We start from the raw sequence: 16,538 nt of genomic DNA on the forward strand, positions 1-16,538 counted from the left end.
TTATTTAAAACCATTCCCGAAAAATGTACTTGTTGAGGGGCCACCAATTTTCTGTCCCTTATAATTGTTTGATATAGTGTTGTATTGGGGTATCAGTAGACTCAACAAAGGAACTATTAGAAATGATCATTCAGAATAGTCATCCAATCCATCAAAAACACATTAACAGACAGCATAAACATCTTTGAATAAGTTATCTCTTTCACTCCTTAAATATTAGAGCTATTGTAATAAAAGTGACTGATGATCCATCTCCTCCACTTGCTCTTGCATCATAACCTTCCCTGGACATGTGCTCAATGTAGGGCACAAAGTCATTCAATTTTAAAAACCTTCACAGGATCCCTCCATGCACACATTAGTGTTTCCTAACGTTTAGCGCACAATGCCACATTGGTTCCCAACTAGGGCTGGACAATGCCCATTCCCCCTCTTTGCTGTCTGTTGTATGGAATTTAGAATCACCTGGAAACTTCCTGAATACTTGCTGGCAAAAAAATGAGACAAAATACAAACCCAATAATGATTCCGGAACCGTGGGTGAGTCAGACAGTCACCGAGGGTTCACTTTCATGTGGATGTCTGGGAAAGAAGATTTGCTGCAAGAGTGCAGGAGTGTTTTTTTTTTGTTTGTTTTTTCATCTAAGATTTTTTTTCTTTATTAAATCATCTGTGCAAAAAGAAATTAAGAATAAAGAATTTTCAAAATTATATTTGTTTTTATATATTTTACATATAATAATAAACAATATATCCAAACAAATCAAAGAAGCAAAATATTGCTATTTACAATTGAATTATGTACACCTTTATCTAACAGCATATATACTTTCACATACACAGTGCATTTACAATATGACGTCAATATAAAAACATTTTCCCTCTTTAAAACAGATTAAAGATTAAATATTCTGTTCCTTTTTTTTAAATGATCATGTTATTTTTGCAGCAAGATAAATACAGTACATAACACAAAATGCATTAAATTAAGAAAAGCACTTTTGTATGTGTACAATAATTTACACAAAGTAAATTAGGCTTAGTTCTAATAAAAATAAAAAATCACGGCTTTATTGTTCCCTCCTACTTTTTTAGCATCATACATTTGATCAAATTAAGAATGGTAAAGTAATCCAGATGTTGTTAAATGTATGTGTGGTAGTGGGGGTGTGGTCGACGGCTTGTGTATGGAGAGCGAGATTAGAAGATGAGAGCGGTAAGGATCATCACTTGCCAATGATTGTCTCTAACAGCTGTTTGTCATTGCAGTGAGTGTGGAGACAGAGTTAAGAGCAATTCAGGCACAAGTGGAGGGGAGAGAGACCTGTGCAGACAACCGCTGAGCCTGTGTGGCATAAGATTGCTGCAAAGAGAGTGTTTTTCTCGCCGTAAGTGACCAGCCATCGGATTATGGTGAGCCATGCTGAATAACATTTCCCGACGGCTCTTTGGAATCAACAATTGGGTTGTATCCTCTTGCCTGAGTTTCCTACATCACTCAATATAACCAACAATTTATAATAGAAAATACAGATATGAAGTGCGATGTCTGGCTGAAGACGTTGGCCATCAGTCACTTTCACTTGGTCGAAGGCATGCCTAAGGGTCTCGTCTCGTGTCTACTCCAAAGGGACCTCCCCAGCCAGCGCATCACAAATCCCACACCGAGATGCTTTGTTGCAGGATCCACCCAAACAAATTACTCATAATAAAGTGGTAAACGCTGGCCAATTCGTACCCAAAATTAGTGGATGGGTGAGGCGGGGACTAACTACAGCCTTGAAACCATACATTTGTCCCCAGATTTGAATTGTCACAGTCACTACAGGATAATCATGGATATCCCCATGCATGCACCCTACCTTCACCTTATGATTAGCATCCAAAGCCTTGTCTTGAACCAGGCATTGATGGATGAAGGTTTGGCTGTAACACGAATCCACCAAGGCCTGGTATGTGCCCCTTTTAATTCTCACAGGTATGTGGTACATCCAAGCTCGATCAGGGATGGCTTGTGGCATGTCGGGGAGCCGGACTACGGTGACCTATTCCATCAGCGGACATTGCTCCTGGAAATGCTCAGGCTCCCCACAGTGCTAGCAAACCAGCCCAGACTCCACGCCCGAGGCAGCAGATCTGTCGACCTGGGAATAAAAGTAAAAGGAGGGTTCAGAGGGAGAGAGAAAGAGATGAAGAGGGGGACACGCTAATCTCCAGAAAGTCTGTTAAGTGGTCCTCCGCCAGCTGGAAGGCATCATCCAACGATGCCGGGCAATGGCACTGGACACACTCCGCAGTTCTCCTCGGCAAATGGGCGGTTAGATGTCTCCAGTTCCATCAGATCTATCACATCCCCGACATTGCAACCCTTCTTGGCGAGTTTCTGCTGAAAGCTGATCAGCCACGAGTTGTGACTCCCCAGAGAGTAGCGGCAGCGATTGAAGTGTTCGTTGAGACCTTGGCCGGCCGGAGGCGGTAGCCGCTTGTTCAAATGGCCCGATGAAAACCTCTGGCTCATCCTGGGGTCCCATCTTCGTCAGCTGCAGATGAGACACAGTCGCTGCCTCTGGGTCCGTGGCTGAAGATCGATCCTGGGCCACCAAGCTCCGCCACACCTGCCGGTCCTCTGCTTGGGCCCGGAGGAGTTCCTGGAATTGCTGTTCCTGAGCCAGGAGGGCTTGGTGGTGGGATTCTTGAATCTCTGCAAGGGCACGAATGACTTCACCCAACGAGGAGGACTCCATGATGACACCAGTGTAACAGGGTCAGGTTCTTAGGGTGAGAAAGGAGGAATCGGGAACGGTGAACCTCAACTTAATAAGGTGTTTATTTTCGACTCAAACAGAAAAACACTCTCTTCGCAAAACTTTCATGCCACACAGGCTCAGCAGGTGGGTGTGCTGGGTTCTCTCCCCTCCACTGGCATCTGGCTCGCTCTTAACACCGTCACCACTCTCACTGCAATGACAAACAGCTGTTAGAGACAATCACTGACAGGTGATTCTCCTTACCATTCTCATCACCTGATCTCGCTCTCCGTTCACAAGCCAGTGCTCGACCACACCCCACTACCACAATATGAATTTAACATTGCTTAGCACTGATCAGCATGTACAATATATTCAAGGGGTGCCAAACCCCTCTACTGAACCATGACAATCCTGCGGGCTATGCATTCATTTCTCTGAGAGCACTTGGCATGCTGAATTGAAAGTCCTTTTTCACTAAATGTATTTCAAGGCTTTTCAATTTAGTTAGGCACAACTGAGGTAACCCATGCAGCACTTAAACTTATCACCTCCAGACCTCAAAACAACAAAAGATTCAACAGTGCTCTTCATGCCTCGTGATCTCCCTGAAACAAGTCTGTGTGTACAGTGGTCCTGCTGTGTAATGTTTTTCTTTTCCACAGCTAGGTGTGGTTCGGGAACTGATCATACCGATATACGTGAAATGCATAAAGCTGCTTATAAAATTAAAACTCTTTGGAGAAACTGCCTTGAGAAGAATACAATTAAAGAGCAAGAACAAAAGGTAAGGACTGTTTACAATGACAGTAGATAAAAGAGTAAAGTGTATTGCTTGAACTATTCATGACTGGCCAAATGAAATAGATTTATTTTGGTAGGTTTGAAATGTATGGCGAAGCTTTGTCTCACCCTGTCTATATACTTTTAAACAGTCCAGAGTGCAAGGCGGGCTTGCGGTCTGAAGAACACATTTTTGCCTCGGAGCAAAAAGCAACCAATAATAATGCTTTATGTGTAAAACTGAAAAATAAACATGCATTCTGCTTGGTTAATTCCCTTGAAACAGCAGTCTGCAAGAAATTAGTGTTTTTGCATTTCAGAAATACTGCTCCATACCGAAATGGTCCCTCAAAGCACACTGAAAGTATTAAAAACAAGATTTAAGAGAAACATTGTACAGGATTTTTTTTGAAACATTGTTCACAAGGAATCATATTTACTTATGTTAAAAATATGTACCTAATTTCAGCAAAAGTATGTACAAATGATCAAAACAACAAAATTAGTCACCAAATCGACAAAACAGTCATAGAAATAATGAACCACAAAACTGCACAAGATATTTTCTTTTGTGTTCCACAAATTTTGTATTGTTTTATTTTTCTCTACAGCATAGCTCTTTAGTTCTTGCAAATTTTTTGGTGGTCTGTTGATTTGAGAATGTAACTTACATAATTCCACCATGTATAATTTGGGTAATTATTATGAACATTTAGTGTGACCAACATTGGTTGAATGGCATAAATTCAAATAAAAAGAAAAACAATTGCTGTTATGAATTAAAAATCTGCTCTGTATTTCTTCAAAGAGGAAACAATAGAACATGTTATGTATACACTACAGAGCCAAATATTTAGTCTTAACACTGAACCTACAGAATGAAAGCAGAAGATCAAAGTGGCATTCAACTGATCACAATGTATAGTCAGGGCATTAATAGCGTGAAAAATTACTATTACAATCTGAAAAAAAAAAAATGTAATCGTCCACATCCTGCAATGACAGCTTTGCAGATCATTCTAGCATTCTAGCATCAGTTTGTCCAGATACTCAAGTGACAGTTCACCTGAAGCTTCCTGTAGCACTTGCCATAGATGTGTCTGTCTTGTCGGGCACTTCTCACGCACCTTACAGTCTAACTGATCCCACAGAAGCTCAATGGGGTTAAGATCCATAACACTCTTTTCCAATTATCTGTTGTCTGATGTCTGTTTCTTTGCCCACTCCAACATTTACTTTTGTTTTTCTGTTTCAAAAGTGGATTTTTCTTTGCGAATCTTCCCATAAGACCTGCACCCCTGAGTCTTCTCTTTACTGTTGTACATGAAACTGGTGTTGAGCAGGTAGAATTCAATGAAACTGTCAGCGGAGGACATGTGAGGCATCTATTTCTCAAACTAGAGACTCTGATGTACTTATCCTCTTGTTTAGTTGTACACCTGATCTTCCACATCTCTTTCTGTCCTTGTTAGAGCCAGTTGTCCTTTGTCTTTGAAGACTGTAGTGTACACCTTTGAATGAAATCTTCAAATAGTGATGATGCTGTTTTTTTACATCAGTAATGCCCTGACTATACATTGTAATCAGTTGAATGCCACTTTGGTGAATTAAAGTACTAATTTCCTTCCGAAACAGCAAAATCTGTACATTATTCCAAACTTTTTGCCACCTGTGTGTGTGTGTGCGCGTGTGTGCGTGTGTGCATGTGTATGTATGTATGTATGTGTATATATATATATATATATATATATATATATATATATATATATATATATATATATTAAAAAGGTTTTACTAATTTAATTTAGTTAAAAATTACACTATTTAATTTGATGTTATTTTTTTAGGAAACTAAAATGCATAAATCATAAAAATAGGCTGAAATATATTTTTGAGTGTATAGCTATCTTCCACATAAACTAAGATTAATGTTCATAGTAACAGTAACATATGCTGTGGATTGTGTTTGATAATCCATAATAAGGCATGACATTTAAATCAGGGCAAAAAGCAACCTTTTAATTAGTAACTCAAGAAAACAAACCCTTTTCTTTGTGAGTGTATATGATTGTTGAAAGTAGCTCTTCATACAGCCAAATCTGGTGTCTGGATAAAACAAAATAATCATTTTGATCTTGGCTTCACAATGCCTTTCACAGAAAAAGGTCTGAGGTCGCACACTGCTATGAAGTTATTTATCTTCACATTGAGCACATACTGCACACATCATGTACTGCACTGCAATGCTATCATCCTACTGAAGCCAAATTTGTCATCAATGCCATTTTGTGTACAACAAAGCCTAGTTTCCCATCCTCCTGAAACAGCTTGATTACATTTGTATTTGATGTTAAAATATTAAATTATGTGTTAAAAGGATACCAAAAATGATAATTATGTCATCATTTACTCAGTCTAATGTTGTTCCAAACCCTTATGAATTTCATCTCTGGGACACAAAAGGAGATGCTAAGCACCATTTACTTTCAATGTATCGAAGAAGATACATATGGGTCTGAAAAACATATGTAAAAGAATTTGAACTATCCCTTTAAGGTTTATTCCTTTTTCATGAGGCTGATTAAATATTGTATATCGTATGCTGAGCAAAGGAAGCCAGACTTCAACTCTTAAAAGCATCAGATGTGGAGGGTTATCTTTATATAAAATTCAGAGCTGTCATGCTCAATAAATCAATACATGAGTCTCCTGATTCTAAAAACACCACAACTCTGTACGGAAAGCCATACTGTATATGTTGCATTTAGAATAAAGTCAAAATTGCTAACTTTCAGTCAATGCCATTTTTTAATTCTTAACAGCAATTTAATCTCAAACTAAGCTAGTTGTCATGCAAAGCACCTTTACTGTTATATATTTTAGAGTTACATGCCACTGCGGACAGATTCTCAGACAGAGACAGAGTTTGAATTTGGCCGACATTTTTAGCACTGCTGCAAGAATATTTCAACACTCTATCATTCAGTTTACATTAACGGGATGCAAAGTAATATGTGGAAATCCTGGGATTTCATTCATTATTCATTTGAGACATTGTTTATTTGGTGTCGTTAGGGAATTTGGATTCTTGTGAAAAGAGCTGTTCAGCCAACATGTCCTCTGCTGCTGGTAGGGCCGGTACTAGATTGCAAACTCTGGTGGGGCACTTGAATGTTGGGGGGACATGGTACCTGGTCTCATACAATAACGTTACTATACCTAAATGGTTAATGAGGCTTGTGGTACGTATCACGGCAGTTTCGTGGTGTAATGAACACTAGAAGCACTAAAACGATGACTTTATTCCCTTTGACACAAATCACGAGGAAAACGGCAGATTATCAGTTCATAAACATTTACTTCCCCTCTACCTCACACAATGCTCTAACATGATGGGTCTGGGCACTTATATTATAGACTTGCCATATAACCAACTGCATTTACAAGCTTGTTCAAGCATGATCAAATTGTGCAAAGGGCCGATTTACGAGGGATGAAGAGCACACGAGTTGACACATGGAAAGTGAAAAGAAAAAGGTGTAATTGAAGCACTACAAAAGTACTTGGTTGCATCAGCAATTGTGTTTTTCATATCACATTTGCTTTTATAACATATTGGTTAGGTTTAAGGTTTAGGGTAGGGAAGTAGGTTTTGTTGATTTAAAACTCTGATATATGGCATTATCTTTAAAAAAAAAAAAAAACTCTCTGTTTGGGAGGAAATTTTACTCGCTTTTAGCGCCACTTAGTGGACATTTCACCTCGGAACTGCAGCGATACCTATAAGGAGCCAAATAATATAATTTTGTGAAAAATGCCATTCAGTCACAATTTTTTCTTCATGTGATCAGGCTTGTCCTCTGCTCACATTCATACTGTTCACTTGTCCATTAACACAGTGAAAATAAACACACATTTACACATTGTCCCTCTCACTCTGACAGTTCATCTCACCTGCAATGCTGTGCTTGGCCTTGAGAGGCAGCTTTTAGATAGAGTCCAGGGGTTGGCCACCCCTCTCTCACATTGCTACCTGCACCCACAGCTTTCCACCACCATGTCCTCATATTGTTTGTAAACCACATTATTCCCAGAGTCAATGTACAGGATGCTGATGGGGCTGAGTTTTGAAGGCACGCAACAGCTGGGAGGCGTGGACTCTGGATCCATGGAGTTCATGAGTGTCTGGATGATGGCATGGTTGGTTGGTTCCAGGTGTGAGCGCAATGGAAAGTCGCACAAACCCTCACAGTGGTATGCTTCATAATCTAGTGGTGCAATAATCCAGTCATCCCAACCGAGTTCTTTGAAGTTCACATGAAGCGGCTTCCGGCTGCAGCGTGTTCTCCGTCTGCCGGTTCCTTTTCCCCCATTTCCACCTCCTCCACCGCCTGCTCCACCAGGACGTCCTGCTAGTGCTGTCCTTCTCCTCCGCTGATGTCTGGGGTGACCCTGTTTGATACCACGTTCTTGTGCAGGATTTTGAAATGTATGACTCTTCATGGACCTAATCTTCTCTCGGATCTCCCTAAAGAGGTTCTCCTTCCTACGCACCCAAGAAAAGGCCACCAGCAAGGCCCTTTCATGGGTATGCTGATCCTCATGGTTCAGTCCCAGCATTGCGGGATGCACAGCCTCATTAGTTGAATCAGAAACAGCAGCAATGCTGAAGCGTAACTTAAGGCTGCCTTCTGTGGTCCTATGTAACCTGAGGTGGCTCTTCACAGTCGTGCCAATGTCAAACACATCCCATGTGGCTGAAGCAGTATCTAGAAGATCAATGGTCCTGGAGGTAAGGAGCACAGGCTGGGGAGAAGATCCAGGAAGGGAGCAGGTGTGGAGGAGTATCCGGTACATGTTCCCACCATGGGAAAGTAAATTTAAGACGTCAGGTGGTGGCCTCCTCAGAATCCGTAGCTCCACCTCCATCAATTCATCCAGTCGTGAGAGACCAGACAGGTCAAATGTGTACTGCTGGTGGAACTTTGGGGATGGCTCATCTGAAGGTATAAAAGTCAGGAAAGCAAAAATTAATTAGCACTAGACTATGGATATTGTAATATCCACTAAAAGGAGTTAATTAACAGGGTGATCAATGGTTAATGTTCAGAACTATAAAAGTATTAATGAGTTAAAGGAATGATCCATTTTCAATACAAGTTAAGCTCAGTTGACAACATTTGTGGAAGAATGTTACCACCAAAAGAAATTCAATTAGTTATTTGTTTTTTAATAAACAGGCAAAAGTTACAATAAGGTTTTTGCAAAATATGTGAATGGGGCCAGTCCGTACATTTTAAAATACACACTGTTTCAAAAGTATAGCCACAAGATACAAACACCTAAATGAGGGAGACATTAATGCATTATATAAACAATGTGACACTTGGCTTTTTGTTAAAAATGCCATACACAAATCGTCAGACCATCTATTAAAAAACAATAACATTCAAGAGCCCAAATTATTTCTCCAAACGCGAGGTGCAGCACGCTCACAGAGACCAGGTGGAGAGCATTCGGCTGAACTGTTGGACAGCTTCAGCCCTTGGCAGTATCTGCTAATTACACTGAATTTGTGAGAAGGTTTGGCAGGACACTGAAAATGGTCAGCTCTTCGAAAAGCCCTCCACCTCCCCCTTTGCTGTCCTTCATTTTCTCAGGAGGAGGCAGTCAATTTGAAAGGTGGGTGGATCAAATACATAATTAAATGTTAGGTAACATTTCAAGCAATGCCGTCGTCTTATATGGCCACTGTGCACTGGAACTGACCTACAGCTAACTTGAAATCGATGAAAACAGACACGGAATAAATCTCCTATAACATTTAAGGTTTGGCTTCAAGTTTGACTTCATCCTTCCTCTCCTATCATTTGTCTAAAGAAAGAAATAGGCCCAAAACACACATCCAAAGTTTGGTCCCATCCATGACTGGCATGATGTAGAAGAAATCTTTGCTATAAGAGAGTGAAGATTTTGCGTTCATAGGAAAACAAGATTCCATGTTGACATCATGACATCAAGTTCAAAAATGGTACCCAGAGTCCCATGCAACCTGATACAGTGACTGCAGTTGCATAGGTTAAACATGAAAAGGATTCTTCAAATATGAGATGGCTGCACAAAATCCCAAGGCCAGATCAGGACATATCATGTTGACTGTACACTATGAGAGAGACCTTAAAAATAATGCTATTTGCAAACAGTTTGGCATCTAACAAACATCTGGGAACATCTATAAACATATATACCTGCCCTGTGGTGCTTACATGAGTGCTAAAAGGAAGATAGTATCTAAAAGAGATGTTTAAAAAAAAACACTGTGGATTCATCTGTTCCCTGAGACAAAGGAATGCAGTTAAAATGAAAGGTGAACAGAGGGGAGGGGTGTAGAGTAAAGCATCCTCCTCCAAGCTAATATCCACTTGCCAGACAAAACAATGACATAACCTAGAAAATGAGTTGAAGCAGCCAGGGACTCGAATTCCAGTACATTGAATTTGCTCTCAAATTTTGCACGGCTTTAGACAATGTGAGGTCATATTTTTGTTACCAAATTATGCATGAAATGTAATTTTTCTTTAAGAATGATTTAGATTTCCTTTCTATGAGGAACTCAAAAAGATCTAATCCAATTTCTTGATTCTTCACTTTTTAAGTAAAATCTCCAGTGTTTTGAAAGGGTAAAATCAATGTGACAAGATGTGGCTAAAAATTCATAAAATGATCATTGTTACCCATGCACATTACCCTCACCAAAATGCAGCATTGGGTCGCTTTTTATTATTTTAAGGCTATGTCCTCAAATGTAATATCTGGCCTTTCGGTGTAATGTCACTTCAACTCTTGCTGACACTGTGGACATTCAAGAACATCTCTCACTTTACAAAAAAATAATTGTTCATGCATATCTCCATACATTTGATGGACGGGAAGCTGACGCTGCATTTTGCTAAATCTGTATTTTACATGACAATCTTTATTTAAACATGAGTTTTAAATTAAAATGTTTCTCTATCTTTATCAGCAACACCTGGTGCTCTGTTTAAGAGACTTTGGCTTAAGGTGCTAGTGAAGGTTATTTGTCACAGATGTTGGAAATTCTAGACATTTGACTTTATATTTCTTACATGGTATTTTAAGTATTTCGAAAATATTATCAGGAAGTTCATTTATAATAATAATATCATGTTGAATCAATCTGGCAGAGCATTAACTAAATCATTATCTAATATATAAATCTGATATATAGCCTGTGTGTGTGTGTGTGTGTCAAAAGTTTTGAAACACTTGACTGAAATGGTTTTCATGATCTTAAAAATCTGAAGGAGTTTTCTAAAATGTTTGAAATTAGTTTTGTAGACAGAAATGTAATTGTGCCACCATATTAATTTATTTAATTATAAAACTACAATTTTATTAAAAAACAAAGTTTTTGAAATTGATGACTTTGAACTTGGAGCTGATCGGTGTATATATATACACCGATCAGCCACAACATTAAAACCACCTTCCTAATATTGTGTAGGTCCCCCTCCTGCTGCCAAAACAGCACCAACCTTCATCTCAGAATAGCATGAAATTATATTCTTCTTAGCACAGTTGTACAGAGGGGTTATCTGAGTTACCGTAGACTTTGTCAGTTTGAACCAGTCTGGCCATTCTCTGTTGATTTCTCATCAACAACGCATTTCCATCCACAGAACTGCCGCTCACTGGATGTTTTTATTTATTGGCACCATTCTGAGTAAATACTAGAGACTGTTGTGTGTGAAAATCAGGAGAAAAAGGAGATCAGCAGTTACAGAAATACTCAAACCAGCCCGTCTATCACCAACAAATCATCCATGCAATTATCTAATCAGCCAATTGTGTGGCAGCAGTGCAGTGCATAAAATCAAGCAGATACGGGTCAGGAGCTTCTTTAATGTTCACATCAACCATCAGAATGGGGGAAAAATGTGATCTCTGTGATTTCGACAGTGGCATAATTGTTGGTACCAGACGGGCTTGTTTGAGTATTTCTGTAACTGCTGATCTCCTGGGATTTTCACACACAACAGTTTCTAGAATTTACTTTACTTTACTAAAAAAAAATATCCAGTGAGCGGCAGTTCTGCTGATGGAAATGTCTTGTTGATGAGAGATCAACAGAGAATGACCAGACTGGTTCAGTATCTCAGATAACCCCTCTGTACAATTGTGGTGAGAAGAATATCATGTCAGAGTGCTATACTAAGATGCAGGTTGGCGCTGTTTTGGTGGCACGAGGGGGACCTACACAATATTATACATACAACACTTTGGAAAAAATATATCTTACATACAGTATATGAAAAAGGCAATTTTTGTATTGTTTTATATATGTTAGACATAGAAATACTTTGCATTTTATATCAGAGTAAACCTGTATTCTGTACATTCATTTTATATATGTGTTTTGCATACAGTATATTGCCATATATCAGATTTCTGTATGGTATAGTCTGATTCTTTTAAAATATGTAATAAAAACAAACAAAAGTTATGCAAATTCTAATACACAACTGCAAATTTCTGTAATTGCTGTAAAATATTGTGTAAAAGATTCAATATATATATATATTTATTTATTTAATGTCATATTCTGTATTCATCTTCTGTATAATCTCCATAATAATAATAATAATACATGTCCTAAAAAGCAGTGCATTTTATAGTATAAAGCGAAATATGCATGTAAATCGTAAGTCAGCTCTCATTTATGAGCTACGGCATATTAAATTATACATTATAATTAATGATTTCTGGTGCCATGTACAATAGGATATCGTTCTGACAACAATTCAGTTAATCTGAAGGTATGAAAATCTCCACCGATGGCCAATAAGGCATTAGACATGGGCACAATATACGTCATATAACCCACCTATCTCTCTGTCACTGGCGGATCAATATCACCCACCTTGCCCCTGCAGGTCCACAAAGCTGGTCACTGTATTGGCATATCTCCTGGATCGCGACAGGCTGCCGTTCGCTCCGCGTCGGTCCAGTTCCGATAGAGTCCTGTACAGAGAGATCATGTACGACGGAACATGAACAGATGTCGAGTCGTTCTGGGAGCTCACGCTGGCTTCTCCTGGACCACGCGTATCCAGATGTGAGTGGAGCCCGTTATCAGGCGCACCGGAGGGGTACTGCGCGGACCCCATCACCACTGCCTCCAGAACATGTCCAAAGCAAAAGGAAAACCAGAGGAAGGGAGCGGTAGTCTTCTTGGAAGTCATTTTCAGTGGTCTCTGGGCGAAAATGGCAAAGTTGCATGGATTTGATAACTTTGGAAACTCCCCTTTGCTCTTTAGATAGTGTGAATATCTTGAATGTGGAATACTGGCTCGTGGGAATGAATGCCTGTTGCACAGTCTGCAAACTGCGCCCCCATCGACAAAAAGACCGTTCTTACAAATCCCATCATATAATCAATTATGCTTAAAAAAGAAAAAGAAAAAAAAGTTCATAGGTGTCCTGTGTTTAGAATGACCTTAGCTAAAATAATATCAATATTATAAAATAAAATATATTATCTCTGTACAACATGGGTTATTGCTTTTAATATCACAGAATAGGCTAAATGTTTGCTTCTAAGTAAACTGAATAACTTTCCCAGAAACCTTTACAGACGTTTAGCAAATTATTGAGATCAATATTTTTGGTTGCTTTTCATACTGTATCTTATGCGCAATCGTCCCTCATTTAATGCGCCCGCACTGCCATCTACTGTTGAGACTCCAGTTCACATAGGCTTCAACTACAGATGCCACATACTGTAGATACAGTATGCAAGTTACAAATAGTGTAAATACATTAGTAATACCCTATTAAATCTGTTAAATGCACATATAAAAAATACTTCTAAAGACGTAGCATTTAATTATAGATGTATTATATTATATCAATTCCCTAATAGCTTACTAACAATTATTTTTTTCATCATAAATTTACACTCAAAATGTTGCACTAAAAAAAACATTAAATCACCTTGGATGCAGCAAAATGCAATAAACACCTTGCATGGGACCAATATAATTTTATTTTAATGATGTTATTTATCTAAACAATCACAAAATGTCTGCTTCACATAATCTTTTGCAGTACCAATTGTAAAACACAGAACATTTTCAGATATTTCTTAGTGATAAAAGGAATATTATCTTACAATAAATCATTCCATCACAAAACATCTCTTCATAATTAGTCCATATATAGAGTGCATCTGGAAAGTATTCACAACGCTTCACTTTTTCCACATTTTTTATGTTACAGCGTTATTAAAAAATGGATTAAATTCATTATTTTCCTCAAAATTCTACAAACAATACCCCATAATGACAATGTGAAAGAAGTTTGTTTGAAATCTTTGCAAATGTATTAAAAAAATCACATGTACATAAGTGTTCACAGCATTTGCTCAATAGTTTGTTGAAGCACCTTTGGCACCAATTACAGCCTTTTTGTGTATGATGCTACCAGCTTGGCACAGCTATTTTTGGGCAGTTTCTCCCATTCTTCTTTGCAGAACCTCTCAAGCTCTATCAGGTGCACAGCTATTTTCAGAACTCTCCAGAGATGTTCAATCAGGTTCAAGTCTGGGCTCTGGCTGGGCCACTCAAGGACATTCACAGAGTTGTCCCGTAGCCACTCCTTTGTTATCTTGGCTGTGTGCTTAGGGTTGTTGTCCTGTTGGAAAATTAACCTTCACCCCAGCCTGAGGTCCACAGCGCTCTGGAGCAGGTTTTCATTAAGGATCTCTGTATATTGCTGCATTCATCTTTCCCTCTATCCTGTCTAGTCTCCCAGTTCCTGCCGCTGAAAAACATCCCCACAGCACGATACTGCCACCACCATGCTTCACTGTAGAGATGGTATTGGCCAGGTGATGAGCAGTTGCCTGGTTTCCTCCAGACATGACGCTTGACATTCAGGCCAAAGAGTTAAATAATTTTTTCATCAGACCAGATAATTTTCCTTCATGTTTCTTTTGGCAAACTCCAGGCGGGCTGTCATGTGCCTTTTACTGAGGAGTGGCTTCCGTCTGGCCGCTCTACCATACAGGCCTGATTGGTGGAGTGCTGCAGAGATAGTTGTTCTTCTGGAAGGTTCTCCTCTCTCCACAGAGAAATGCTGGAGCTCTGTCAGAGTGACCATTAGGTTCTTGGTCACCTCCCTGTCTAAGGCCCTTCTCCCCCAATCTTTCAGTTTGGCCGGGCGTCCAGCTCTAGGAAGAATCCCGGTGGTTTCAAACTTCCATTTACGGATGATGAAGGCCACTGTGCTCATTGGGACCTTCAATGCTGCAGAAATTTTTCTGTACCCTTCCCCAGATTGTGGCTTATTTAGTGTAAATGATAGCAGAAACAATGTTTGTCAAATAATTAGGTATTTTCTCAAGAATAATCTGCTGGGGAAGGAATTCAGACACTGTTAACATAAAGATGCAAAAACAAAAACTAACAAATAGTGAAAGTATGAGCAATTAATCTGGAAAATAACCAAACCATCCTATCCATCCCAATCTCATGAAAAGTCGTACATAATTTACGAGGTGGCTATTTCGTATGGTCTCACACGATGTTGTTTGCATAAACTTGTACGACTTCATCCCGTGCAAATTCCCGGATGTTTAATGTAAGCATGAGTGCCGCGCACAAGGCGTTAATGACATACTTATTAATATTATGCCCTTACCCAAACCCCTTATCTAAACTTAACCCATCAGTAGAGTGTGTAAACATGATAGGAAGCTGTTGTGTGTGACAGAAGAAAGTAATTGTCGTGCATTAGATGGAAACAATGTCCAGCTGTAGTGGAAGTTGTAGGAATTCAAACGAGTGCAGTCGCACAATATCATACGAATTAGCCAAATTTAGTAGTCGCACGAATCCTGACGATTTTGCCGTGAGATTGTGTTGATCCTTTCTGCAAAGATCTCTGCTCCCTAAGAAGTATGTGTTTATTCTTTACATTTGCTTACAAATATATATTTCAGGGTGTTGTGTTTATATGCCCAATAAACAAAAATATGTAATTTTATTTATACAGAATTAAACCCCCACCCCATTGCTGTACCTTATTTTCCCTGATGTTTTAACTTTTATTCACTTTTACACACATTCTGGCCAACTTTTTGTTTTCATCGATTTTGTTGCTCTACATAAACTTTTACATATAGTTATGTGGGTAATTGTAAATTAATTTCAAACATTGTCAGCAGTGTCAATCAAAACTATCTACAAAACTATCTGCTAAAATCTGTTCATCATGTTTGCAGTGGTTCTACAATGTTTTAAATTTATGACAATTTTCACACCAGGGGCACCATTTTCTTGATTTCGCCTAGGGCCCCACAAACCCACGGGCCGGCCCTGAATATAATCCATTACTATCTCATTACAATTACCTTATATCCATGGAACTTGCTCCAGGTCTCAAGAGGAAAATTGTTTCATACGATGTCCAGCCAAAAATGGGGTACCATGGAAATGTAATCTTGGATCATAATGTTGAGGTAAAGTATATTTTCAAAGGCAACACCTGATTTCAATTTACAATATGACTGGTATACCACTCTAAAGTAGCTTGTCCATGTCAACATACAGCTGATTGTGTGTTGATTTGCAGGCTGGCTTAAAGGTGGAGTAAGTGATTCCTTTTTTAACTCAACAGCCAAATAAACACACCACTCTCCTGGAAAGCGATGAGATTTAAACGATGGGATTATATTAAAGATTAAGATATTGATGGATAAATAGAAACTATAGTAGTCACATTTACAGTTTTTTTTTTTCTTCTCATTCTTCACACCTTCACCCCCTCAGGATAGTTGGGGAGGTTCAGGGATTCTGGTTCATGCCAACAGTAGGTGCCGGTAATGCACATGTAAGTTTCAATCCGCCATAAAAATAGAAGAAGAAGAAACACACCCTACCCATCAGTGCTCCTTCAGAAGCTCCGCCCCCAAATTCATGCACCGGC

The 16,538-nt window shown here is 39.0% G+C and overlaps 1 protein-coding gene across 2 annotated transcripts; it reads right to left on the reverse strand.

Annotated features, from left to right (window-relative positions):
* Nucleotides 1–865: 865 nt before the first annotated feature.
* On the reverse strand, nt 866–12,854 carry LOC127662107 (growth/differentiation factor 6-A-like). Of its 2 annotated transcripts, XR_007972851.1 has the most exons (3): nt 12,472–12,854; nt 7,485–8,530; nt 866–2,958 (listed from the first exon to the last, which is right to left on the reverse strand). XR_007972851.1 is itself a non-coding variant. In XM_052153090.1 (2 exons), the coding sequence occupies exons 1-2, from the start codon at nt 12,791–12,793 to the stop codon at nt 7,560–7,562; spliced, it is 1,293 nt and encodes a 430-aa protein (XP_052009050.1). In that variant the 5' UTR covers nt 12,794–12,854; the 3' UTR covers nt 7,276–7,559. The 2 variants fall into 2 exon arrangements, 1 of the variants encoding a protein (XP_052009050.1); XM_052153090.1 differs by lacking the exon at nt 866–2,958 and having other exon boundaries at nt 7,276–8,530.
* Nucleotides 12,855–16,538: the final 3,684 nt, after the last annotated feature.

The sequence above is a fragment of the Xyrauchen texanus genome, chromosome 22 (genome assembly GCF_025860055.1).
Source record: "Xyrauchen texanus isolate HMW12.3.18 chromosome 22, RBS_HiC_50CHRs, whole genome shotgun sequence".
NCBI classification, from domain to species: Eukaryota; Metazoa; Chordata; class Actinopteri; order Cypriniformes; family Catostomidae; genus Xyrauchen; species Xyrauchen texanus.